The 27,466-nt window shown below is 43.2% G+C and overlaps 1 protein-coding gene across 1 annotated transcript in view; it reads left to right on the top strand.

The window, feature by feature from the left end:
• Positions 1–6,850: 6,850 nt before the first annotated feature.
• Positions 6,851–27,466, top strand: part of GLP1R (glucagon like peptide 1 receptor) — a 57,235-nt gene continuing 36,619 nt past the window's right edge. The window contains exons 1-2 of the mRNA XM_009640552.2: positions 6,851–6,944; positions 8,256–8,366. Coding sequence (XP_009638847.1) covers positions 6,875–6,944; positions 8,256–8,366 — 181 coding nt within the window. The 5' untranslated portion in view covers positions 6,851–6,874. The remainder of the gene's footprint in view (positions 6,945–8,255; positions 8,367–27,466) is intronic.

A 27,466-nucleotide genomic window follows, 5' to 3' on the forward strand; every position in this document is an offset into this window, starting at 1 on the left:
GCTGCTATGGGATTGAGCACAGCCAGCCCTTCCTTCCGAACCTGTGCAGGTGTGCAAAAGGGGAAGAAAAAGGCATGAAGGTGGGCAGGCCAGGATGAGGGACTGTGGGGGGCAGTGGTTATTTTCAGCTGAGAGAGAGGAATCCTGAGATTCAGCCACTGAGTTAAAACAAACAAACAAAAGAACAACAACAAATGCCACCAAAACCCATGCGAAACAAAAAACCTCCACACAAGTCTTTTTATCCATATTCTTGTCTTTGATAGGAGTGTTTGTTCTTTCGGGATGCTCTTTGGGTGGGCTGAAATACTGGTTAAGCTGCTCAGGTGGAGGATGAAATGGAATGGGGGGGGGAGAATCTTGGGTGTTTTGGGAGGTTCTTGAAAGCCCAGTGTTACTGCTCAGGACTGGAGGCGTGCTGTCAGGCTGGGCTGAGCAGCTCTGGAGAGACAGGCAGAGCAGGAGGGTCTCTTCTGTGGATCGATCGGCTCTAAGTGCCCGATGAGAGCTTGCTCTTGCAGCTTGGAGTTCAAAAGCTTGATGTCATGAAACTTGAAGTCTTAAAACAGTGACAGAATAGAGGGGTCTCCATAGTTAGACAGCTGGTGGTGAAGCACTGTTTTCAAGATTTGCCTTTATCAAAGTCCTGGGACTTTGTTTTTCTTGAAGGTCTCCTAAGTGCTAAGCTGCTGCAGCTGAAGAGAAAACTCAGCTGGCAGATGTCACCAGGGAGTTTCTCGCTGAATCCAGTAGCTCCTTTTGTGGGAGCTCATTTGCTGCTTTTCCCTAGCAGGGAGGATGCTGAAAGGTTTCTTTTTCTGGCACTCTTGAGCTACTGAAGTCATTGGTTCATTAGTAACTAAGAAACAGAAGCGCTTACAGGAAAAGCTCCTAGAAGCTGACAGTAGACTTTTCTCTGAAAGAAAAGTTGTTTTGATCCTGTTTTGGTTTTTTCTGAAGGATGAGGGATTTGTCCAGAGTGATCCAACTGCTGATGAAGTATCTTGTAAAACATGACTTGGGAAGCATAATTAATATTATATGGTCTGAGCAGTCAAGCAGCCCTGCAGAAGGGACTGAGGATAATGACCTCAAAGGGTTGCTTAGTCTTGCATAATGTCAGATGACTGCATTAAACTTGGGACTGGGCAACATAATATGGGAAGAGAATGTGATAAATATGGAAATCTGGGGGATGTCAGATGTCCTAAAGTATAATCTTATTTTATGATCTCTGGAAAAGGTATTGCTCAGGTATCTTTAATGACGCCTCTTTTGTACTGTCTGTAGTAAAGATGGCACTGTCATTTTTGATGTACCACTTCCTTTGACATAGCTTCAGTACTTAAAGGAGAGTGATTGGACTGTCGTAATTGTCGCCTATAATGGATTCAGGTTAGCTCATTACACAGAAGTTGAACTAAGTAGTTACAACATCAGGTTAAATCTCCTTTCTTTGGGAGAGCGTGTGGGGGGGGGAGTTTGAACAATAAAGTCTGCTCCCATACTAATGTATCGCCAGAATCTCTTTGGGTTCTCAAGAAGCATTCTACTTGAAGGACTGATCCTCAACGGGATTGCCTTGTCATGGGGTGAACAGTGGGTCTAAAGGACTCATATTAACATGAAGTTCAGTGTTAGGAGTTTTGGTTTAGTGGTTTGGTGGGGTTTTTTTCCTGCAACAGTTAAAGAAACATAACTGTTCTTACAAACTGGTGCTTGGAGCATCAACATTTGCAGGACTTTTCTGACAAAAGGTATAGTAACTATTGAGAAATTGGATCTTGACTGGTGGGCTTAGGGACATAGTAATAGCATCCTGCCATTCTTATGTTTTCATATTTACTTCAAATTAGAAGTGGAGATAAGTGATGACAGATTTCTGGGGGAGGCAAGTTCGGTCTGTTAAGAGCCAGCCCTGTTGCAGAGTTGTGCTGTGCTACAGGCTCTGTTTTTAAGCTTCTGCTCCCAGAGGAGCTGTTGTGGCAAACCAAAGCATCTTGTTAGGTGGGAAAGTGCTTTCAGGAAGGTGACTGTATTTAAGCTTATCATAGAATGTTTTGGGTTGGAAGGGACCCCTAGAGCCCACCCAGCCCAACCCCCCTGCAGGAGCAGGGGCACTGCTAACCACATCAGGTTGCTCACAGCCCTGTCCAACCTGGCCTGGAATGTTCCCAGGGATGGGGCCTCCACCCCCTCTCTGGGCAACCCCTGCCAGCGTTTCACCACCCTCATTGGAAACAATTTCTTCCTTAGATCCAGTCTAAACCTACCCTGCTTCAGTTTAAAACCATCCCCCCTTGTCCTGTCACAGCTGGCCCTGCTAAAAAGCTTGTCCCCCCCTTTCCTCTGGGCCCCCTTTAAGCCCTGACCGGCTGCACTCAGCTCTGCCCGCAGCCTTCTCTTCTCCAGGCTGAACACCCCCAACTCTCCCAGCCTGGCCTCAGAGCAGAGGGGCTCCAGCCCTTGCAGTTTTTTGTAGCTTCGCACAAACTAATTAATTATAAGTTTGAAACCTGGAAGTCATTCTTTCCTGAGCAGGAAGAATCTCATCCCAAAAATGCAAGGTGATACTGGGTCACGGCAAAGCTTTCTGGAGTGGCAGTGTTGTGCTCTGCCCCATTTGGGCTGTGAGCTGAGGACAAAACTTCTGTAAATTCAAGCTTGTGTCCACACAATGAACTGAACGAACCTGTTAGGTGACCAGCACAGCTTCCACTCTGTGTTGGCTTTTGTTGATGCAGATCTATAGCTTATGCTTCCATAACAGGTGATTTAATAAGATCCATATTACACAGGGAAGAAGGTCAATCCAGAATGAGCATAAAGCTAGTAACGTGCAATCTTTACCTATTTTGGTCTTAGTTGCTGTGCTGATCCTGAGCAGAATAGCCTTGAGATAATGTGTCTCATTGGACTTTTCAAAAAGGGCAGTGAAGTTTAAAAGTAACTGAGCGGTGCTTCTGAGATAAAAGGCAGTAGATGTAGCCTGAAGCCTCCTCTCACGAGGTAATCTGTCATTGTCACTATCCGAGGGAGGAATACCAAGGCCGTACCAAAGTGTCATTCAATGCCAGGTTGCCTAGCTTTTGCTTTTGAAGACCAAGATGAGCATTTCGGTGGTCCCAGTGGTTGTAACATTATGTAAGAGCCCTTAGCAGCAAGTTGAACCCTTGCTTGTTGTACTGACGCTTTAAAGGCATGAAAAAGCTGTGTTCCCATTTAAAAACAGACAACCAAAGACAGAAGAAATACAAATGTAAGGAAGAATTTCTCACTGTGTTGCATGCAAGACCTTTTATATGATGGTGGGAGAAGAGGGAAGAAGCCAACCCCAGGAGTCACCGCCTGCTTCTGCCAGTCTGAGAATTCTCCCTTCCACACTGAATGATGCCGTTTTGCCTGGTCTCAGCCTCCTGGGGGTTTATACTCTGTGTGCTCCGATTCCGCTGTATTAGAATAGTACTTTTGTAGCATTGATCACCTTGGATCTGGAGGGATGCTGGTTTTGTCATAGCAGGAATTGTTTCAAAGGTGTTGGAAAATGGTTAAAATGCTTCCTTTTACAGTAAGGTCTATGAAGACAAATGATGGTGACAGAAAGAGGCTTTCCATTAAAGGTGTTAAAGATTTGTGGGGAATTCTGACTTCAGACTGTTGAATGAGCTAATTTATCACTCGTTATTAATTACTCTTAATTGTATACATACACTGAAAGGCTCCCAGACTCAGTGCTCTTGCCTGTCTTAATTTTTCTGTATCCATTTCATGCTCCTTAGGCTGCACCGTTACTCACCTCCTTAATGTCCTTCATCCATTCTTGCTTTCTGACTCCTCCACCTTAACCAGTAAGCCATGCTTCTGGCCTCTTCTCCTCCACTATCCTTCTGTGATATATTTTAACCACAGCAAAACTACTACTGGTTTTCTGTCCGTGGCTGAGTATAACTGGGGGGGAAAAAACCCCAAACCCACAATTAAAATGCAAAGACCAGTGCTTTTCGCAAGAAAAACAGAGGCCTGAGTTTAATAAAGCTTTTTGAACTTTTGCAATTTGCTCCAAATTTGGGGTACTGACCCAGGAACCTTGTCCTCGTGTATGTGTGTCTCAAGAAAATACAGTATTTCTTATTCCAATAACTACTCACACTGTAAATCTGTGGCACTGGTGATTCTTGTTCACGTGCGCCAAAATCTCTGGGAAGTGGGGATTAGCATATATTAAAATCAGATTTAAGTCAATTTGTCTGATAACAAAATGTGGTATTAGCTGAACCAGAGTAAACTGTTGCGTAGAGAGGACAAATTATTTAGTCTTGGGATTTATATTTGATTGTCTTATTGCACCAGACTATAGAGAATAGAAAACTGTCTACCAAATCAGTCAACTCCACAAAAAGGCATGTCTAATTATTTTACTCTTATAGCTTGCTAATCTCCTTGTTAGACTTGTCTTCTCACATTATGAGAAACCAATATAAGTAAAATGTTTCTACTTTTTCATTAAATGGAGGGATAAAGGCTTGCTTTTTTCCCAAGTTGTAATTAAAGCTGCTTATTCCTGCATTCATAAAGGCAATAGATGAAAGCTTGATTTAGAAGAAGATACTGTAAGGCTTGCTGACTCCCAAAGAGCTAATTTTCTTAGTGGAAGCAGTTTTAGGATATTTCAGGATACTTTAAAAGGTAGTCTTGTTTCTAAATGAATCTCTGTATGTGTCTTTATCTTTTAATGATTTTAAAAGCTGCATTTGGATTAACTCGATGCAGTCATCTGCATGCATGATCAATAGTTACTTTGTGGGAAGATGTGTGACACTTAATATCTTCTGAAATTATTCTGAATCATAATTTATGAGTTCATCCTGAAAATGTTCCTTCCAATTCATTTATTAAAGTGTTAACCTGGCGAAACAGCCCTGTATAACTTCAGCAACTGCCCTTGTAAAATGGAGACCTTTGAAACAATGCGGATCCTGAAAGTTACTTTTTAAAGTCTTAGGTTTGAAAGTTGTTCACTCTCCCCATACTCTGGTCATCCATCCTTATTCAGCCTACATGGATCTGTAGATGGCATTTTAGTTCTAGAGTTACTGGTTCTGTGTTTCTCTACACGCACCTGTAGAGCTCATTTAGGTGATGATGGGGTTTCTTCCCCCTTAAGTATGGTGAGCATAGATCGCTACGCTACAAGTTTGTGTGTTTCCATAGGCACATGGGGTTAAAATTCAGTAGGATGCATTCGTTTTACATGAGATACTTTAGTACAGACAGACTTTGGCAGCATTTATTGGCATAGATAAGGCGATTTAAATCAGACACACAAGGGTCAGAGTTTCAAAGATCCACAGGCTTGTGCTTGTTTTGACTTCAGGGGGAGCTGGCTAAATTCTTCTTAAATTTATGGCTGTGAGGCCCTAGCTACAGTTAAGTTGCGTGTAAATATAGGCGGTTGCTCTTGAAACAGGTATCTACTAAATGTTGTACTTCTCATCACGTGTACAAGATCATCTTTGTAATCAAATGCAGAGGCTTAGTCCAGGCAGAAGCATGATGCTTATGGGCTTCTGGTTTTTTAAACATTTTTGTTTTAATTGGAAGGTTATGAGAGAAGAGGACTTCAGAGGTCTGTAGTCCAAAAATGCTAATTCTGCTTCTGTTCTTTTACACCAAGGTGCTTGCACTGGTGTCTAAACTTCAGTGCTTGTAGTGGATAGCATGCAGTTTGGCTTTCTGAAATGCAGTTTTAAAATAACTAATTTGTTTCAAAACAATCCTTCCCATGCCCTGGTTTCCTTCTAACCATCTGAAAAAGGTTTAGAAGCACAAATGGAAAACAAAATAGCAATTGAAGCTGTGAGGGTAAAATGACGAGGATTATTCACCCTCATGCTTCACTTGATAAACTGATTGACAGCTGGGATTGAATGAATTTTCCTCCACTTGGTGTTGGTGCGTTGTGCCATTAGGTTCATGCTGTTGGCTGTACCTGAGACAGCAGTGCCGGGCCTTTCTCTGGCAAAGGAATGAGTGAGCTGTGCTATTGATCACTTACAGCCGGCTAATCCTGACATTTGTAATTTGATTTATACGAATGCGGGGCGGGGAGAGGAGGACTGATGTCTCACTACTGAAATGCAACGAGTAAGCAGGTGGGGCATCTGCTAGGGTTGAGCAAGCAGCCAGAGCTAAGTTTTCAAGTCCAGTACCAGCTAATTCCCTTTGTGCTCAGCCGGAGTTCGTATGTACTCTGCCCCTGCCCCTCGGTATTTGGGGAAGCTGACGGCGGAATCTGCAGCCTGCCAAACTGCAAAAAGGAGGTCCCTGCTCTTTCTGTGGTTTCAGGAAAAATATGCAGGATGCAGGGAAAAGCTGTTGTTCATGGAAGAAAAGCTGAGCTGGAAAAGCTTTCATCCACCTTCTGGAAGAATGCTTCGGGGATATCTGCTGAACGCCATGAATTAACTTGATCTGGTTTATGGGATAGCAGGAATACTGTTGTGGGAAAGAAAATCTCTCCTGAAAGGACTTGCTGCTGTCCCTGTGTTTTCATGAGATAATAAACCACGTAACTGGGGCATGTTCAGGAGAGCAAGACGAGCTCAGTTTGGGTTTCAGTGAGGACATGGTCTGATTGTCTGTGAGTCTTTTCAGTTCCTCGTGGTACAAATAGAAAGGGATTTCTTTGGTTGCAAGCAGGCAAAAGCATAGCAGCAGCCTTTACCCTTTATGATAAGTGGTGCTGTACTGGCTTGTGGTAACCATTTTCACACCAACTTGCTCAAACTGGGGAAAAATACCCAGTTTAAATCTCTGCGGCGTCTGAGACTCATGATTTCTCTTTCAGAGTTCAGATGGCTCCCTCTCTGGGGTTATGCAGAAGTGGAAGGAGTATCAGCTCCAATGCCTGAAATACTTGTATGAGGCACCCCCCATTGTGGCAGGTAAGCCTGCTTGGTAGGGATAAGATGTATTAATTTTTAAAATGCAAGATAACAGTAGCAAGGGAGTGATTATGAACTTGAAAATACATCTCCAGCTTACTTTCCAGTCCATTTCTTCTTTATTCCATTTGCTTCTGTCTGCTCTCTGTGGGACTCTTCCCTCTGCTGAGGAAGCATTTTACAGAACAATTTCATTGTAAAGGCGTTAGTCCTTAAGTCCAGAGTATATTGCAGTGGCAAGTGGTGGCTGTAGCACATCAAAGCAGCACGCTAATGTAACACCCCTGTGAAACTTTTTTAGGGGTTGGAATTGAGAGAGCACACAGGAGTTAGGAAATCTGGGACTATGCTGTTCACATTGACCTAGCAGCTCGTGTAGCAGTTATGTTAAAGTTGGGATAAATAATTTTGAGCATTTTAAAATGCTGAAATGGCTTTAAAAAGAGTGCCTTGGTGAAAATGAGAATGCAGCTTGTCTTAGCAGTTGAGCTGCTATGCTGAGAGCAGCTGCCATGTGCCAGCATCGTGGTGTTTAGAGGATGCTGGTGACTTCTTGATGATGCTCACAGCTGGACACCGTGTGGCCTCTCCTGTGCTTCAGTGCTTTTGTGCCACACTGAGAAAGATGGGACGGGTCTAAAGTTGTGACTGTGATGAATTATTTAAAAACTGTTTAATTTTCCTTCTCTTAACTACATTATTATGGCAGAGTGAGAGCAGTAGCTGATGACCACAATGGCAGGGAAACATTCGTCTCCCTCCGCTCCGTTATCCTGTTGAGCGGTTGAGTGCTGCCCTCTAAGAATGACAGTTTAATAAATCTGAAGTTGAAGTATTCTCGTGTTGATTAAGCTGTAATGCAAAGTTATGGTTGTGGGGGGATATTTTCTTGACGGATCTATATATTAGGCTAGATTTTCCAACTGCGCAACTGTGAGCCATTCTCGGGAATGATTATCTACAGTATTCCTAGCAAAAATGGTTTTAAATTAAACTGACACACATAAGGGTATAAAAGGGAAAAGATGGGAATGGATCAGTATTGATTTATCTTCTTGACCCTTGATTTAGTCAAAGGCTGTAATCTGTTCTTCAGTTCTCTCCTGAAACAACAGTTTCTTATTGTACGGGGATAAACTCTTTTGGACAAATAAATCTCATTTAACTCCCCATCAAAGCTTAAGTGCATAATGCTGTTATTGCTTAAATGCATGTGTCTGTGTTTCCTTCTATCTTCTGCTCGCCAGTCTTTCCCTCCTTGCAGTATTAATACAAGGTAGTGGCATGACCCTCCCTTCCATCTCTCTGCAGAAGGCAAGTTCTGCAACAGAACATTTGACGATTATGCCTGCTGGCCAGATGGACTGCCCGGCACCTACGTGAATGTCAGCTGCCCCTGGTACCTCCCCTGGGCTAACGCAGGTAAGAGCTCGTCCTTACAGGCACAGCTTTAAACCAACCCTGTTTTCCTTGCGCAGTCTGAGCAAGGATAAAATCGGATTGAATGCCAATGAGTGCAGTCAGTTCTCTGCTACATGAAAGTAGGAACAGGGCTCAGTGTGATGCACTCTTTATCTCCATTTAGTAGGAGAAAAAGAAAATGAGAAGAGACTCTTCTTAAGGGTTGCGTTCGGTTTGGATTTTTATGCTCCCATCTGTTTTTGCTGCTTGAATAGTGGTGACTATTAATAAAATAGTAGTGTGGTGCTTGTTGAAGACTATCTAACAATAATAATGGTGTAGTTTGAAAACTGAGAGAAGGGTAGTGATGCTAGGCAGTAGGTCATCCTGTAATAGATAAAGGCAAAAAGGTCTAAAGTAGAAGTGTTTTGTGCTGCTTCTTGAGATAAACTTATTTCTCTGAATGCTGCAAGATGAAGGCATTTTCCGTGGTTGGAAAGACCTTTTTTTTACCTCTGAAGGACTGAATGTCACCTTTAGATTTTACGCCCTTATGTACATGTATACCTGATGCCATTAGAAGGCAAAGTGTATTAGATCACTTCATCTAGTATTCTGTCTTAGAAACCAGTGGCTTGTACAGCTTGTTCATTGTGAAGATCTTTCAATGTTTGGAAGTGAAACAGTTTATTAACTAGCTACCTTGATGTGGGAAATTGGCTTTGGCCCCTGTTAAGGGACAGAGGATACTGGTAATGAGGATGTACAAATCTGACTGCTGGATGGAAAGATGGTTTAAGTGGGGGGTACATGTTGTAGGTCTTGGTATGAAGGGATTTCACAAATGAGAAAGAAAAGGAATGGGGTGGGATGGTCAGAGGATGCTTAGATGTATGGGATAATGTAGGGCCTGGGCATGATGCAAATGGTATGGAATAAGGGGTGGAGATTACTTTCTTCATAGCAACCCATATGGTGCTGCTCCTTGTATTTATGGCTAGAAGTGTTGATAACACACCAGTGGTTTGGTCGTTGCTGACCAGTGCTTGCACAGTGTCAAAGCACTCTCTCCAGCCCATGCTCAGCCCAAGGCCAGTAGGCTGGGGGTCTGCAGGAGGTTGGGGGTAATGTTTACGCATGCTGAGGTCCTGCTTGCCAAGAAGTGGCTGGACATCTGCCTGCCAATGGGAAGCAGTGAATAAATTCCTTATTTTGCTTTGCTTTGCACGTGCAGCTTTTGCTTTCCTTACTAAAATGATATTGTCTTGAAGAGTTGGTGGTATGTGTGGGGGAAATCCTCATGCCAAAATCAAAATGTCTTCACAACGCCAGCAAAGGTGGGTGACTTACACACACAACAAAACTCCACCCCTCATCCCTTCACTGCTTTACAACCCCAGTTATTCTCCACAATTATTCCCTGCTCTGGCAATGTCCAGTCCCAGTTCTGCCTGTTACTTCTCCTCACAGAGGCTGCCCTGCCATCCCCTGCCACCAGCACCAAGACACAGGTGCCCAGTATGCTTGGTAACCCTCCATAGTGCTTAATGGCTCTTGATGTTGAGTGGGAGAGATGCTTGGAAATGTACAAATTTGGTGATGGGGTGGGTGGGTGGAATGTCAGGTCAACTCTCACCACCCTTTAACTTTCTGGGTAGCTTTAAGCTTGTCTTGGAGGTAAGTCCCTAAACCAAAATTGCTATTTTCACTCTAACACGGTGCATCTTTTATACAAGGGTCTCAAGGAAAGAGATGGGAACCAAGATTATGGTGTATTTAGAGGCTAGGGACACCTGTGGTGTGTGGGGGAAGAGATCGTCTGCTCCACTCTTTCTGCCCCCATGCTCTGGGGTCCTGCTGCTGCTTGGTTACCTCTTCTGCCTTGCCTGCTTTCCAAAGTGACCTCCATACTTTGGCAATTCTACTCCTGTCTTGCTCATGCCGAGCATCTATGTTGGGGTGATTTCCCCACCCACGCGCTCCCCCCCAGATATATTGCTCTGTAGTCTACCAGGTGAATATTATGCTACTGTGTCCCTATTTCTAACTTCTGTACTTCTCTATTATCTTGACTGTCTTGGTTGTAACTGCCAATTTGATAAACTCTGAAGTTAAAATGCTGCTTGCTAATCCTCTTCAGATTATTGATAAAGATGTTACGTTTTTAGAATGGGTAAACAAGCTCTTATAAATGTTTGAAATTAATGTTTACCTCATAATTGACATAAAATTATTGGATGCTGCAGAATTTTTTCCAATATTGCTAATCTTTCTGGATGTCTAGAACTCTTCACATGATTAAACTTCTTTCCTCTAAACCTGTTTACTTGCAATATTTAAGACCCTGGACACAGTTATTTGACTTCTAACTGCTCTTGAAACATCACTGCTGAAGAGAGCCAAGGTTTAACACAGTACTGCAGATTAATAAATTACTGGAATGCGCAATATCTTTCATACTTTTGGAAAGAAGTTTTTAAAAAAAATTAATTATCCTGAAAACAGTGTTTGTTTCAGTGAAAAGAATAGCAGCATTTTGTATAACCCCTTGCTAGGGAGGATTACAAAAGTACTTTGGAAAGGCATTAAACCTCTGGATGTGTTCCCTTGCTGTGCATGTTGTGCATCTATACCTCAATCTTGGTTTTATCAGTGAGGAGTAAGAATGGAAAGAGGAGGCCTTTTGTTGTCTCATATAAAACAAGAAGTTTGTATTGGTGCCAGGTACAGCATTTAGGAGCCTGAATTGCCATGGCCTGATACTATTTCGTGCTGTCTGGTGGAGTCGTGTTCAAAGTGAATGGTAAAGGGCTGCCACAATGGAGAGGTAACATCTGTGTAACAGAAGATCTAGAGCAATGGGGAGCTGTAAGACACCCTGTGACTTACAGGCACTGCTAAAGCATGCTTATGACTTGTTCTTGCTTAGCCCCCTGCTTGGAACTTTAAATAGATTCTAACACTGCAGGACTTCCATCCCTTCACCTGATGAAAACGGGGATGAAAATGAAGATGAGACCTTAGAATCATAGAATAGTTTGGGTTGGAAGGGACCCCTAGAGATCACCCAGCCCAACCCCCCTGCAGGAGCAGGGACACCGCTAACCACATCAGGTTGCTCACAGCCCCGTCCAACCTGGCCTGGAATGGTCCCAGGGATGGGGCCTCCACCCCCTCTCTGGGCAACCCCTGCCAGGGTTTCACCGCCCTCAGTGGAAACAATTTCTTCCTTAGATCCAGTCTAACCTTGTGTACCTTTTGAAGTACCTTCAAAACCAGGTCATCGTTAAGTATGAAGTGCTTCAGACAAGCTTACTCGTTTAAGGCTGCTGTTCCTTTGATTTGAGGTCAGGTTTTCAAATGTGTAAAAAGTTTGCTGGGGGACTTCACAGCCCCAGAAGTACCCTGGGGAATAAATTGAAATACTTGAAACTGAATACTACTTATGGTGGGTTACTGAAATGGAGCAAGCGTTGAGTGCAAGTCTCTTTATGACCTGGCTACTTCCCTAAAAGTTGAGGAGGAGTTGGAAGCAGGAACAGGTGAGCCAGGAGGCGTATAGAAACAGTGATCATTCAAGGATAGGATTAGGAAAGCCAGAGCCCACCCAGAATCTGACAAGTGATGTGAAGGGCAACAAAAAGGGCTTCTAAACAGATATGAGAGAAAAAAATGGATCCTGAATGGGGTAGGAGGATCTTGTGACAAAGAATGGGAATATGATTGAGATACTCGCTGCTGCCTTCTTCGTGGCCTGGTAAAAATTGCCTTCAGCAATCCCAGGCCCCTGAGATCAGTGGTAAAGTCTGAAGCAAGGAAGACTTATCCTTGGTGGAGGGGGATCAGATTATGGAACACTTAAGTGGGACATACACAAGTCCATGGGACTTGGTGGGATGTACTAAAAAGTGCTGAATGAGCTGGCTGATGCCATTGTGAGGCCACTCTTGATTAGCTTTGAAAGGTCCAGGCAATTGAGGGAGATTCCTGAGGACTGGAAGAAATCAATTGTCACTACTAGCTTTAAAAAACACAAGGAGGAGAATCTGGGGAACTATATATGATCGGCCTCACTTAAGTCCCCAGGAAGGTGATGGAGCAAATAATCCTGGAAACTGTTTTCAAACACACAAAGGACAAGAAGGTGATTTGGAGTAGTCAGCATGGATTTATGAAGGTGAAATCATGCTTGAGGAACTTGATAGCCTTCTATGATGAGATGACTAGCTCGGTAGAAAAGGGGAAAGCAGTAGATGTTGTTTATCTTGACTTAAGTAAGGCTTTTGACACTGTCTCCCATAACATCATCATTGACAAACTGATGAAGTGTGGATTAGACAAATGAACAATGAGATGAACTGAAGACTGGCTGAGCTGCTGGGCTCTCAAGCTGTGGTCAGCAGCACAAAGTCCTGTTGAAAATCAATCCCTAGTGGTATACCCCAGGGATTGGTAGTAGGGCCAATACTGTCTAGCATCTTTATTAATGATTTGGATGATGTGACTGAGCACACATGCAACAAGTTTGCAGACCATACGAAACTGGGAGGAGTGGCTGATGCACCTCATGATTGTGCTGCTGTTCAGAAATACCTTGAGAGGCTGAAGAAATGGGCTGACAGGAATCCTGTGAAGTTCTGCAAAAGGAAATGCAAAGTTCTGCCCCTTCTGAGGAATAGCTGCATGCACCAGTACTGATGGGCTGAAAAGCAGCTTTGCAGGAAAGGCCCTGAAGGTCCCAGTGGACACCAACCTCAGCAGGAGCAGCAATGTGCCCTTGAGACAAAGAACGCTAACAGCTTCATGGGCTGTATTAGGAAGAGCATCACTGGAAGCTCTCCTTCCCCTCTGCTCTGGGGAGTGAGACACATCTGGGGTGCTTTGGCCAGTTCCGGGCACTGCAGTATGAGACACATATGGATGTACTGCAACAAGTCCAGCAAATGACCATGAAGATTACTAAGGGATGAGAGTGTCTCTCATTTAAGGTGCAGCTGAGAGCTGGTATTCTTCAGTCTGGAGAGGGGAAGGCTCAGTGGCAATCTTGTTGATGTGTGTGGTCACAAATTGAAATACAAGAATTTGCCTTTAAACATAATTATTTACTGTGATGTTGGTCAAACGCCTGGAACAGGTGACCCAGAGAGGTTTTGGAGTCTCTGTCCTTGAAGAAAATGGTCAAAGCTTGACTGGATGTGGACCTGAGCACCTTGCCTAGTTCACCCTGATGTGATCAAGGTGTTGCACAAGGAAACCTCCAGAGTCCCCTTCCAGTCTTGGCTGGTTTGTGATTCTCTGTTTCTCTTAATTTTTTAAGATGAAGTCTTGGTCACTAGTTGCTGTCAGGTGTTACAAACTTCCATTGCAGTCAGCCAGAACAGGAGATGGGGGAAAAGAATTTGCATGGGAAGAGTTTGTAATGCTGGAGCATTCCTTGATCAGTTACAGGTTTTGAAACATTCTAATTTAACAGCTTTTGTTCTCATTTGCGTCTCACTCTTCTTGTCCTAGGGGCTGTCAGTCTTGAGCCTGCCTTTCTGCAAATCTTAACAGCAGATGTAGCTCAGCAGGTTGCCTAGCAGAGTGGCAAGCCGAAAATTATACAGAGAACTCTTGACCTGCTCAACAGGTATACGCTGTGTCACTGGTCCAACCCCACATGATGTTAGCACGTTCTTGTCTCTACTTCGCTGCCACAGAGGTGCTCACTGAGGTGTAACTTTCTTCTTGCTTCCCCTATCACAGAATCCCAGAATGGCAAGGGTTGGAAGGGACCTTGGGAGATCACCCAGTCCAACCCCCCTGCTCAAGCAGGCTCACCCACAGCAGGTTGCACAGGACATCGTCTAGGTGGGCTTTGAGTATCTCCAGAGAAGGAGACTCCACAGCCCTCCTGGGCAGCCTGTGCCAGGGCTCTGTCACCCTCAGAGTGAAGTTCTTCCTCATATTCAACTGAAACCTCTTATGTTTCGGTTTGTGCCCATTGCCCCTTGTCCTATCGCTGGGCACCAGCTATGTGGCAGCTTTGGAATCACTGCCCGCTTTGTGGGCATGGGTTCAGTAGTAGCATGTTCTCCAGGTCTTTGGATTGCTCATTTATCTCAAGGTACAAGAGCAACCCTGGGGAGATGGGAATCTGTTCGCTGAAAAACTCGAGAATAAAAATGGTGTTCTTGGTGCTGTACAACTATTCAGACTTGTGTGCGTATGGAGACTCAAGATGAGTCTTTCACAAGACAAATCCATGGAGGACGGGCATGCAGGCCTTTTGTGCTAAATGATGCAAGGTTTTGTCTCACAGCGTCGCTCACCTTGTGATGGCAATGTTTGTCTTCTGCCCTTTTTGAAAGTGCTGCTTGCTACGGTGGGCTATAAAGTACAGCAGGGACCTTCAATTCTGTCCTGCTTGTGTGTCAGATTTTTTTTAGAAAAGCTGAGCCTGAGACTTTTTCTTGTTGTGTTACCTAGCCTTGGGTGTAAGCATCCCTGCCAAGCTCGGTATTGGCATGGTCTGCAAGTACAGGCCCTCTGAAGGTGGGGAATATGTCTGTGGTGATCAGTTAGAAGAAAGATCGCAACATTAGACCAAGATTTTATGCTCGAAACCAGGTACCCCTGTACTGTTACAGACTGGCTTTGTGACAGGCAAATATATTAAAACTGAATTCTTAGAGGAATTTTGTTTTATAGCTCACACTGAAGTACTGGGCACTGAGTTGTCAGTGCCCTTTTGGGATGTGGCCCAAAAGTTGGTTTATTATGTGTTTCTTTGGTGGCACTTCACTGCTGCCTTTTTTTTCTGTCTAATTGCTAAATAAACTCAGCATTTGTGTAACTGTGCAGCAAAGTAGATTGGGAACTTCACGTAACTGAAATGTGGGGGGGTTCCTCATTCCTTTGAGTCTTCCCCCCCTTCCCTCCCGATGCAGAGCAGTTTCCCAATCGGTGTGATTGCAGCTGTATTAGCATTTGTCTACTTTAAGTATATTGGTCATTATAAAATTGCCCTAACCCAACAAGAAATTGTGGAATAAGGTTATTATAGGTATCTGGGTACTCAATATCACACCAAAGAACAAATAACACAGCCAAAAGAACTGAGGTTTAAAGTAGCCTCTGCTTCAGTGCAGGTTCAACTGTTGTCACTGGAATGAAAAATAGGTGGCTACTGTGTCTCTACAGCATGGTGCAGGGGTTTGGGATCATAGCAAACAAGGAGCCCGATCGCTGCTGGGCTGGAACGATGTGGTGGAAGTTCATAATGTTATCTGTGTCCCTCTATTGCTGTATAAAATAGCTTTGTGCATGTGGTGGGGAAGTCCTCTGGGATGATGGGGAGCAGCGGCAATGGGGAAAACCGGGAGGTGGAGAAGAATCAGATTTTGGTCAAAGCGTTCTGTTCAGGATTACGTCGGTGAAGTTCATAAACTTTCTCTTTGGGAAGACTTCTTGTGTTTCAGAGTGGTGTTTTGAAATGCTTTGATAACTGAGACATTTTCGCTTCATATTTTCAAAACAAATGCATGCTTAACTTCTGCAGTGCCTTGCTTTCCCACTTTTTCCCCCACCCCACCCTCAAAATAACCAAAAAAAAAAAAAAACCCAAAGCTTTTGGTAAGACCAGATTGTATCTGTACTTCCAATAGTCTGTTTATACATTTTTGAAATGGCAAGCTACAGCCATTTCAAACCTGTACAGGCTATTTTGCTCCATCTCTTTAGTTTGCTTCTATTTATTCTTATGCAGCTCCCCCCGTTGGGCAGATCTTCATGGGGAGATGCTGAAGTAGCAGGAGAGGGGTTATTGCTGGAAGGATTTGATCTGTGATGAGGTTTCCAGCACAGATTTTTGGACCATGGCCAAAGCTTGTTGAAGGCAAATTTCACATGCTTCTGGCTTCCTGAGTCAAAGCTTTTGTGTTCCCACATGTCTCTTGTATCTTGGGCCAAACCTTGCCTTTAGTGAAAAATCCAAAAGCTGACTCAGTTTCTGGTAGCACTGAAGTTAACACCAGGTCAACTTTGCATGTTCTGTTATCCACATTGTAGCCAGTCAGATTACCATAAGTTATACTTGAGCAGTGGCCGTCTCAAAGTCCAGTGCAGAAACCTCCAAGGGGAGCAGTATTCCTTTAACCTCCCTTTCACTGGCTGTGTGTGTTTTTTCTTGTTACCTTCTTATAATTGAAGGCCAGCTGCCAATAACACCATGTGGATTTGGAAACTGTGGAGCTGCACAATTCATCTTGCAATTATGCCTCCGCTGGGGTTCTGATATTTTATTGTTTAATAGCACTAAATCCTTTTTAATTAAAAAACCTTCCAGGGGTACTAGTTTCAGACAAGAGTTATGTGAACAGTAGCCACATCAGTTGCTCCTATATGGACTGGGCTGCACAAATGCTGGCTGCAAACTTGCATTAACACAGACGTGGTTGTTATTCAGGTCTCCACTCAAAATCTTCTGATCTCTTTGAAACCTTTTGTTTCAGCTTAGGACCTGTCTCTGGTTTCGAGGTGTCTGGCACCTGAATTGGCTTGACTGCTGGTCTCTATCTGTATTGGGTTCTTGCTCCGGCACCATAATGAATTTTGAAGCAACCCCCTGATTGTCCTACTTGCTGTGACTGAGCAGTTCTGGGGTCTGTTTATTTGGAGGAAACTAAACCAGAAGCTGTGCCCCAGGTGCGTGTTGGATTCTCTTCAGTCCTGGATGGAGATGTAAAACCTAATGATGGGCTTGCACTACTGTGAAGTCTTCCAATATGACCGTACATGGGCCATTGGAGGACTCCTGAACCACCAAGCTCTTGTTAAATCCTGAATGTTTCTTGTGCTAGGTAAAGGGCTCTATGGCTTATGTGCCTTTAACGGCTATTGACCACGAGGCCTCAGTGCTTTGTAATTCCCCATGTTCTCTATAGCCACCTTTCTCCTAGTTTGAAATACTTTCCTTTGTTTAACTAATAATTTCCGTTGTCATTCACCTTTGCTTGAATGGCTCATCTCCTATAATTTACTTTTTCTGTATTATCTTCTCTTTACTACATTACATATTGCAATGGTGACACCTGCTCCTTTGTTCTCCCAGAAGACCAGGCAAAGTACAGCCTGGGGATCCTCAGATTTTCAGCCTGTGACGTGAAAGACCTGAAAGTCTCCCTGGTGGTAGAATGACCCAGCAGTAATATTGGATGATCTCCGACAGTAACCGTGTGGCTGCCTCTGGCTACTAGAGATGCAGTCAGAGTCTGATTAAATCTAGCGAGTTGAAGGGTGTTGTGGAGATCTGGGACCAGAGCAGAACTTTGCACAATGATTTTGCCCTGTCACAGAGACTGCGTGAACTGACCTTCACGTAGGGGTGTGATAATGCAGAGGCCAGAGACGGGATTGCTGCTCCCGAGTACAGTCAGGTGCAAAGACACATCTAAGTCAGCTCTTTCCCATTTCCCCCTGCTGTAACATACATATGAGACCCTTTCTCTAGCACTCCACAGTCCCTCTCTGGTGACAGAACTGCTTTTCCTGATGTGGGTTCTCTAGGCTTTGGGTGGAAATGGGGCATGACCTCAGAACTGACAAGTGCCAGGGGTTAATCAGTCTGAGAATGAATCATAGAATCTCTTTGGTTGGAAAAGACCTTTAAGATCATCAAGTCCAACTGTCAACCTAGCCCTGCCATCCCACCACTGAACCATGTCCCTAAGCACCTCATCTACCCGGCTTTTAAATCCCCCTAGGGAGGGGGGACTTGACCCCTTCCCTGGACAGCCCATTCCAGAGCCTGACAGCCCTTTCAGTGAAGAAATTTTTCCTAATGTCCAACCTAAACCTGCCCTGGGACAACTTCAGACCATTCCCCCTCGTCCCATCGCCCGTTCCCAGGGAGAAGAGGCTGACCCCCCTGCCCCCGGCTCTCCCCTCCTGTCAGGCAGTTGTAGAGGGCGATGAGGGCTCCCCTCAGCCTCCTCTGCTCCAGGCTGAACACCCCCAGCTCCCCCAGACGCTCCTCATGAACTCAGCAAGCCCTAACACTTTCCTCCTGTGTGGTGTCTTCCTCTTCCCAAAAGCTGTGATTATAGACTTACACAAGCAAAAAGCAGAAGCAGAAAGAAGGTGCTTGCTTTTGTTTGTGAGACCTCCTATGGGTGATGATGCCCAAGTGGTGAAATGGTACTGTCACCCCTGAGAGGCAGACCAAGGGAAACATCATATGTGGCTTTCTAGAGGGATCTGCCAAAAGCCCTACAGCTGAGGAAACAGAGATTTGTGTTAGAGTTTCCCTTCAGAGAGCTTTGTAGTGTATGCTTGGCTGGAACACTTTGGTTCAGGGGGCCAGGTTAAACCTTGTATGGTTTAATCTCTCTCACTTTTTGTTTAATCATCCAGTTTCATAGTTTGAGATCTTCTTAAAACCAAGACAGTTAGCAGACAGCTACGTGAGCATATAGCTAAACTACCTGTTTCTCTCTTAACATGCAGGAAAATAAATTCTACTTCAAATATTGGATATAGTGAAGATGATTAGGCATTTATTACATTTTTTTCCCTTCTTAGCTCTAATAAAACCAAGTTTCCAGAAAGCTCTCCATAACACTGGAAAGGGATGTGACCTTTTTTCACTGAAAAAGATGTTGCTTTGCATTTGCTAACTCATAAGCATTTCAAAATTTATACTTCCTTTCACTAAAAGCTGTTTCAAGCTAATTGGTGATCTCAGTTCACTTTTTTAAAAAAAAAATAATTTAAAAAGATGGTCTTTCAAGTTCACCTCTGCCTCTGTTAGTCTCCATCTGGTTGTACACAGAGAACTCTAGAGCATATGCTGCTTATCTCAAGGGTAGATAGAGATGTGGGAAGAAATAATTTTAAAAATAATTAATGGATAGATACTGTGTATCTATTGTGGGCCATGTGAAAATGCCATTCTCCATTTTTATCAATTTTATTTGTTTAAGCAAAAATATGTTTTTAAATTGCTGGTTAACTTCAGATTGATGTGCATGCAACAGAGCGGTGACTTAGGAACTTTCAGCTGGGGTGAGATGTGATTTCCTTTAGGGACAGTGAAGAGCTCTATGCTCAGATTCCTCTTCTGCAGCCAAAACGTGGGCATTCCTCATCAAATGTGTGATGGGAACAGAAGGAGACTTTGCGTGTGGCCAGACATTGAAGTGCATATATGGGTGATGGGAGTAGCTGCATGTTGTTTGTATGTCGGCTACAGATCTGGTCACCTGGGGCCCTCTAGGAAGAATTTGGTTTTCTGCATTGCTGGACATAGCATAAATTCTGGACAACCTTGCTGTAGGATATCAGCTTGCTGCGACTGCGGGAATTAGAGGAGTTGGCAGGATTGTGTGTTTTCCAGCAATTTTTCCGTTATGACTGTAAAATGGTTTTGTTGAAGTAATTCCTTGAGGTGTACTGTCAAGGATATCAAGCCACACTTCTGCAGAGACATAGCTGAGCCTCATTCTGTGGCTGCTTGAGAAGTTGCCCTCAGCTGATCTGGCTGTGAATAGGACATGGAAGTGAGAACTGAACACTGTTACACCCAGCGGCAAGGAAGCTACTGGAGTAACCTCTGTGCCTTGCCCATTCTAGTCTGGTAGGTAGCTTAGCTTCCAACACACGTGTTTGAGCTCACCAATTACCTTAAACTTCATCTCTACTCTCATTACAGGTCTTGCATAACTGAAGAATATATTATCTACACACTTTTATTTGGTGTTGTATTTGTGGTACCGGTATACTCTGTTAAACGGAGGGACCTCAAACCTTTCTTCATGTTACTTGGACTTCAGAGCTTGCAGGTTTTAACTACAGTGGACAAAGAGTAAACCAAACTAATTAAGAGCCCGAATAAACACAGTGCTTGTGTGTGCTACATAATTAAGCGCTTTGCTGAAAACAGGTTATTTTCTTTCTGGTTTACTTAAATGTTGCTAATTAGTATGGATTTTTTTTTCCCAACTCCCAAAGATGGGATAAAACATGAATACCTGATAAAACAGCATAGGTGGAGAGCAACTTGATAGAAGAGCCATATGACCTACAGCCTACCTCTTCCTCCCTTTTTCAGGAATCCTGGCACTTCACCTTTGGGTGATGGGAAATGCTCCTCTTCCATCCAGCCTACATGTATTCTCTCACATAACAAATACACTTCTGGTGCGATAGTGAGCTTAAAGGTTCCTTCTTTCTCCTAAGACCCTCAGTTGAATTTGGGTGAAGATACAACTCAGTCTACTTACATGTCTATAGAAGTAAATGCTTTATGTAAAAACAAATCACGCTCTTTGCCTCTTGAAATTAACTGTCTTTGAATTTTTTATAATGTTTTCATTTGACAGAGTAGTCATGCAAAAAATGTGGACTGACTTAAAAGGTGTCTGCCTGTAAGTAGTCTAATTATAGAACATCCTCCCTTTCACACCATTTCACAAATGAAACTTTACCTTGAAAATGTGCTAACCTCTATGATGATTGCACTTGTTAATCATGTATGCAGCTTTATTTATTTTGCAATATTACCCTTTTGCACTCATGTTTTGCTGGTAACTTTCCCCTTGAGAGTTTTCTGTAACAGAACAGATGTCTGCAGAGAGACCCCGGGTCCCTGCTATGAATTTTGAAAGTATATCTAATCCTCCTCAAACATGCTCCAAATGCTAACTATTAAGATTCCTATACATCAATTTACGTTTTATTTAAATAAAGAACCAAAGTTTTCCTTGGCAACACGTTTGAGAGAACCTGGGTGCATAACTAGTTCAATGATGATGATAACGATAGTGGTGGTTGGCACCCAGCCAGACTCATCTGACCTTTCTGGAACTAATTTACTTTTTGACAATTGGAATGAGCAGAAATGAATTAGGCAAGAAAAAGGATCAAGTGCTCATCAGCATATTTCCTCTGAAAGCAAATAACTGGCTTCTACAAGTAAAACCTGCCTGATAATTGTCCTGGAGCTTAATGAAGCAGGGAATCAACAATTTCCTTTAAACAGAATGAAAGCATGAGTAAAAATGTGGAAAATGTTGTGTCTGTGTGGTTGATGAATGACAGTGGGCCTCTCTAAATTTTTTTTAAAATGTGAGGTAGTGTTGGATATTTAAGGAAAGGATTGCACCTTGGCAGGAAAAGAAAAGTTTAAGTCAAAAGGACTGTATGCCCGTCCAAATATCTTTAAAGCAATGAAAAATGAGTGGAAATGAAAATGGAATAGAAAACTTGGGGAAGATTACCAATAGAATGGTGTAAGAGTTCCTGATTTTTAGATTGGAGGTAGGTCCCAACTTGGGGGTGGAGGGTAAGAATTAGAGATTGGTGTAAAGACTGGCTTTGCAATGTTGAGGTAAATCCAGATGTAACTGCAGCTTTAGTGGCCTCCAGTCGTTATTTACAGGAAAGACGGTGGTTTCCATAATGAAACCACTTGGTACTTTTATTATTTGTAAGAGCTTGTGTTTAGCCTACAGGTTTGCAGAACTTTGCTTGATGGAGATTAAACACAATAGAAGTCTGTTTTAAGGCTGATGTCTTTCAGGAACATTTTGTCGAAAGCCTCTTCTGCATTTCAGCATGTGGATGAGGAAGACGACTGCTCCTCTGGCACTGGTGATATGTCTCTTGGTGCTCACAGGGGGGAGTTCCTTATGTGTGCTCCCTAGACCTCCTAGAGTTTGTACCTACGGTCTCCAGAGGCCATGTGAGAGCAGAGCAGTGGTCCTTTCTGCTCAAATCCTGTGTGACTGTTGGGCCAGGTGTGCTTTTGGTGCATGGGCTGAGCAGGGCTCCTTGTGCCCTTGCTGGCCACAGTAGGCTCCAGATGGGAGAGCAGAGGTGCTTCATTGATGTCACCCCTCTTCAGTGCTTGGCTGGAGCAGGAGGAGCTGCTGAAGTGTGGTGAGGAGGGTTGAGAAACGGATTGGTGAGAACAGAGATGTGAGAGGCTGGAGTCAGGTTGCCACTGTGTTTAATTGCAGTGGTTTTGGAGAACAGCAAGTCAGAGTAGGAGCTGAGAGAGGAATAGGAAGGTGTGGGGGGAAGGGGAAGGGTCAGCAGTGGGTAGGTAGATCAGCATAGGAGTAAGCATTGCAACAACAGAGAACGTTGGAGGAATAAAGCTGAAGAGGAGAACCAAGGAATAGCTAAAAGGAGAGGGGCAAAGGAGGTAGAGAAGAGGAAGGCAGAGAGGTGTTAGTGTTAGGCTATATCTGCTACGGAGCTTGAAACTCAAAATCTGTCTCTTCTTGTTGTGTAGCAGAGAAATCCATTGGCAAAGCACAGGGATGTATTGATGTGGCACAGGGCAGCGTCCTGAGCAGTAGAATCGGGGGCTGTATGTTGTCTTATACTTGAGCTAGCTGGGTTTGAGGTTTTATTGCATAGTATTACTCATTATGTAGATGCAGCTTATATCTGTAATGCTAGGTCTGCAGAGAGTATGAGAGCGATGTCTGTAGGAAAGCCTTTACCAGCTGATATAATTTTTCTTTACATCTTCAGATGCTTTAGCTCACGTATAGAGAGGTAATCAACCTTTAACCAGAGCGCACAGCTTGCTCAATAAAAATGTACATCTTCACTCTCTGAAGCGCGTGAGATGCTTCGTTGTATTTGTTCTGCTGTGAAGTATCCACTTCTTTTGCTTTCTGCAGATAGCGGGTACTACTTGTGGAATTGTAGTCATCTCTAAATGAAGTTTGGTGGCTTGGGTTCCTTTTTATGGTATGTTTTGCAGCTGCCTGTGCTGAAAGCTTTCAGTTGTTTAAGACCTCTGGTTTTATCCTTATAACTGTCCTGTGAGAGATGATAAATTTAGATTATTGAGTCATGGGTTCTTTACACCGCTGTTTCTGAGGATAACCAAATACCACACATTGTCCTCTTGCCAAGGGTTAGCGCTTTGTTTGCGGTACCTGGCATCGGCTTTAGCCTGCATCTTCCAGAGCTTCTTGTTTTGCTGAGATGCTGCATCAAACAACTGGTGTTTCTTTGCCCGTGTACTTTCCTCTCCCTCCTAGCTCTGCATCTTTACCGTGCTACCTAGGATTGGGTTTTCTCAGAGCTGTTTTTCCTTGCTTTAGCTCAGCAGGTGTTATGCTAATGATTTGCCTCGTTGTTTCCTTTCCTTTTTGCTTGTTTTTCTTTCCCTGTCTACATGTTTTGTTTGTTTGTTTGGGGTTTTTTTGCTTATTTTTAAGTCCTTGGAGCATCGGCATAGTAAAATAGATCCCTTCCTCTGCCCTGGGAAGACTTCAGTTGTTTCTTTTGCAGCCTTTTAAGAAAACTTTTTATTGCATGATATTTTTTTTGCTTCATTTTAACATTCTCTAAGGAGATGTCTTCTATTAATTACATTAACTAATTGATCCAATAACTTTTAAAATACAAAACCTCTTAGCACCGTTTTTACAAGTTTATTATGCGTTAAACTTCCAATCACGTTTGGTGTTGCAATAAATTTATTCCAACACGCTTTTATTTATTCTGAACAAAACTTTTAATGGTGCTTTTTGGCATCGTACCAAACCTTCACAGCACGGTACCGTTCTCGTAAATACTTGTTTTTCATAAACAACCTTCTTTTACTACATTAAATCACATATCTTTTTATAGTTCATAAACACTCTCTATTAAACCTAATGCACACATACATGCATGCATTTTTATGAGTTGTTTTTTGAAGTATATTTCAAGAAGTTACGTTAGGCTTCAGTGTGGTCTAGCATAGTTAATGCAGCCCTGCCTCAATACAAGTCCCTCAGCTGAAATGCTTGGCGAGTATAGCTCCTTTTAGGGTGATACTCTGGGTTAAAAAACAGTATTGTTTTTCAGAAAGATATATTAATTTTTATGAGATATTAACTCCTGCCCGACGATGTATAAGGTTACAACTTAAGGAATGCTTTATGACTTGGCACGGTCTACTTTGCTCGCGCAACCTTTATTGGCCACCATTACGCATGCAGTTTTTAATTACGAAGCTATATGCTGTCACTTTTCCAGATCTCTTATTCCTTCACTATGCAGAATGGATCTGCTGGTGAGATATGTAGTAAAAGGGGCTCATCTCTGCAGGTTCATTGCCTCGTTAACTGTGGGAGTTCATGTTGAGTGAGGCAAGATATTGCAGAGCTGGCAAGGATGCTCTCTGTACTAAGAGAACCGAATGCCCAAGCAGAACCAATTTTGTGGCTGTGTAATTTTCTTTGTTGTATAAATCTGGCCGTACTATGTGACTAGAATAGTGTCTTTAGTTTTTTGGATCATCTGTGTACGCGTATGAGGTATAGTACTATGAGGTATAGTACTTAGTGTTCATTGGGGGGCTGAACTGGTGGTCTTTAGATGGACCATACGAACAAGAAAATACTGTGTTTGGTATAGACTTGATTCTGTATGCTTGACCCCTCACAGTGGTAAGGATGAATAATTTCCCATTAAATGTTCTCTCTCTATTCTGTATCCTGAATAAAACAATGGATTCTATTGGGGGAAAAAAAATATGACCGTGTACATAGAAACAGTGTTGTTGGGTGGAACTAAACCCCACCTAAGTAGCTTTAGCTTAACACTTTCTAATTCTTGAGTGTTTAGTTTTATTGTGTTAACTTCATTCCAAAACGAATATATTTCAAAATTTGTATGCAGGCATGGGTGATGCTAAGCAGCATCATCTCCATATGTGGAGTCTCTAATGTTGTACTTTTGATAGCACAGCCCAGGATTTGGGCACTGAGGATTTCCAGGGCACGCAGGGTGGGCTCGTGCAGCCTGTGGCATGGCCTGTGCTTGCCTAATTGGATCTCCCCTTGTGCCATGTAAAAGTATCTGTTAGGTCTGTGTACGCTCACATCCGTCTCCTGGTAGGAGTGAGGATGCATGATGCTCTCTTGTCACTCTTCATTGCAGTAATTTTTTTTCTTTTTACTGGAAGAGGCAGAATTGTTTCTTGGACCTTTCAAGGTAGGAGCTAGTGATGGGGAAAATTCATAGGAGAGATGTTCGGATCTGTTTCCCCACCTCTCACCCAAACCATAGAATATAACTGAAATATTCTCCTCCCACTGCAAGAACTTGAAGTGACCACCAACCTTTCTGCCTGCAAGGCAAAAGGCAAGGCATAGCTGGTTTTCAGTTTTTAATCATCACTAAAGCAAAGGAGTTAGGATGACTAACACACTGGGAGGGAGGAGGGATAGCGGGAAGGGATACTAAATAAAGTACTCGTAGTTAAACTGCCTGTTGAGGTAATATTTCGGACGATGTGGCAGTGAGCCCAGCGTAAATGCGTGTTTTGATAAATGTGATTTTTGGACTGTAGTGCAGGGTGGAGCTCCTGCAGGAGAGCAGTGCCCAGGTTACACCCAGGGGTAGCTGAACAGGGCTGCTGGTAGGGGTGCAACCTCTTAAAATCTGATCTGTTTTTGTCCCCATCAAAGGGTGAGGTGCTCGTTTCGGGCTCAAGCCAGTCTGCTTTGAAGACTGTCATGATGCTCTCATACCACAGAGTCCCTATTGTATGGAGAATATTCTACCTTTTCCAAAACACTTCCCTTGCTAGAAATAGAGAATAGGTATTAACAGAGGAGAGGTCTATAATACTTGACGTACAGCCGCTAGACAAAACTGCGATCTCTTGTTCTTTTTCTCATTCTCTCATCTCTCTGCCTGAATAGAATTGATTGGGTAGGACATGCTGTAATTTGTTTTTACAATGAATAATGTTCCAGTTTATCCTGAGGGACAGTTGGGTGCGTAATCTCACGCTGACCTTGAAACCCTGATGTTGTAAAATGCAGATCAGGTTGGTTATTTTAAGCAGAGAATTTAATTTGATTTTGTTTCTAGTAAAAGGGGGCTAATAAGGAAATGTTTGAGCCTCCTGCCCATGTAATAATGTATTTTCTCCATAAATAAAAGTATTTAGCTAGTTGTAGTATTTCATTTGATTTACAGGCTCATCAGAGAATTAGATGGTATTAACTTCAGTGCTAACTCTTGGGCTCTGCTCTCTCTTTTATTAGTTTACAGAAACTGAGTTTTGGGCATCAATCCATGTTTTAGCATGTAATGTTATCACATGTTCACACTGTGATTGATACTGTTCAAATAAAACTGGTGTCATTAAGCTGCTGTTCCACAGGTTGTGCAACTTGGTGAGTGAATGTGCGTAGGTTAAATAAAATCAGATTCCCTATGCAATGGCTGCAGATTTTATTATTGTGTTTGTTTGCAGAGGATGATGGCCAATTCCAGAACATAATAGTCAGTGTGATTTGAAACATTGACTGTATGGTAACAGAATGCATTACGGGAAGAAGGTATTCTAGGGTAGCAAGGAGGCAGCAACCACTCAAACCTTCAAAAAAGATTGTTCTTTGTGTTGGTCTATTAGAGCTGAAGCTGATCATGGTACGTTTGGTATTTGCACTACATTAAAGGCAGCAGGGCCTGAGTCACTCTGCAGAATTCAGGCATGGACAAATGTGAATCACCTCTGACTAAACCACCTGCAAGCAGGAAGCTGAGGTTGCTCAGCGGTTGAGGGGGAAGCCGTGTGCGTGCCTTGCTTCTGTGGTGGCACCCAGGCAGCCTCCACATGTCATTGTGATTTGCCTCCCTATGTATTAACAACTGCATTTTTCCAGCGACGGCTTTATGGGGAAGCTGAAGGAAGGGAAATGCCTGGTGAGCTTTGGATCAGGCCCACAGCAAAGAGACACTATGTACAACTATTGTCCCTTATTCATTTTAGGAGGTTGAAGATCTCTGCCATCCTAAGCCATGACCAGCTGTGCAGAGAGGGAGTCATAAGAAGTCCATGTGAAAAAATTGTTTTAAGAACATTTGTAGGTAGCTTTAATGCCAACCCTCTGCTTTCCCCTGACCACTAAGAATGGTAAGATACTTGCAGTGCTTGCATCAAAACATCTCTGATTAAAAACCAGTGGATCCCTTTGAAATGAGTTGGAATTGCTGTCACTAAGCAAAGATGAGAATTTAGCTTTTGTATGAAACACAAAAACAGTCTAAAGTCTCCAGGTTTTTATCAGTTATTTTGGAGACACAGCAGAGCAGGGTTTCTGGTGTTTGAGATTTTT

The sequence above is a fragment of the Egretta garzetta genome, unplaced genomic scaffold (assembly GCF_000687185.1).
Source record: "Egretta garzetta isolate BGI_Z169 unplaced genomic scaffold, ASM68718v1 scaffold200, whole genome shotgun sequence".
Classification (NCBI taxonomy): domain Eukaryota; kingdom Metazoa; phylum Chordata; class Aves; order Pelecaniformes; family Ardeidae; genus Egretta; species Egretta garzetta.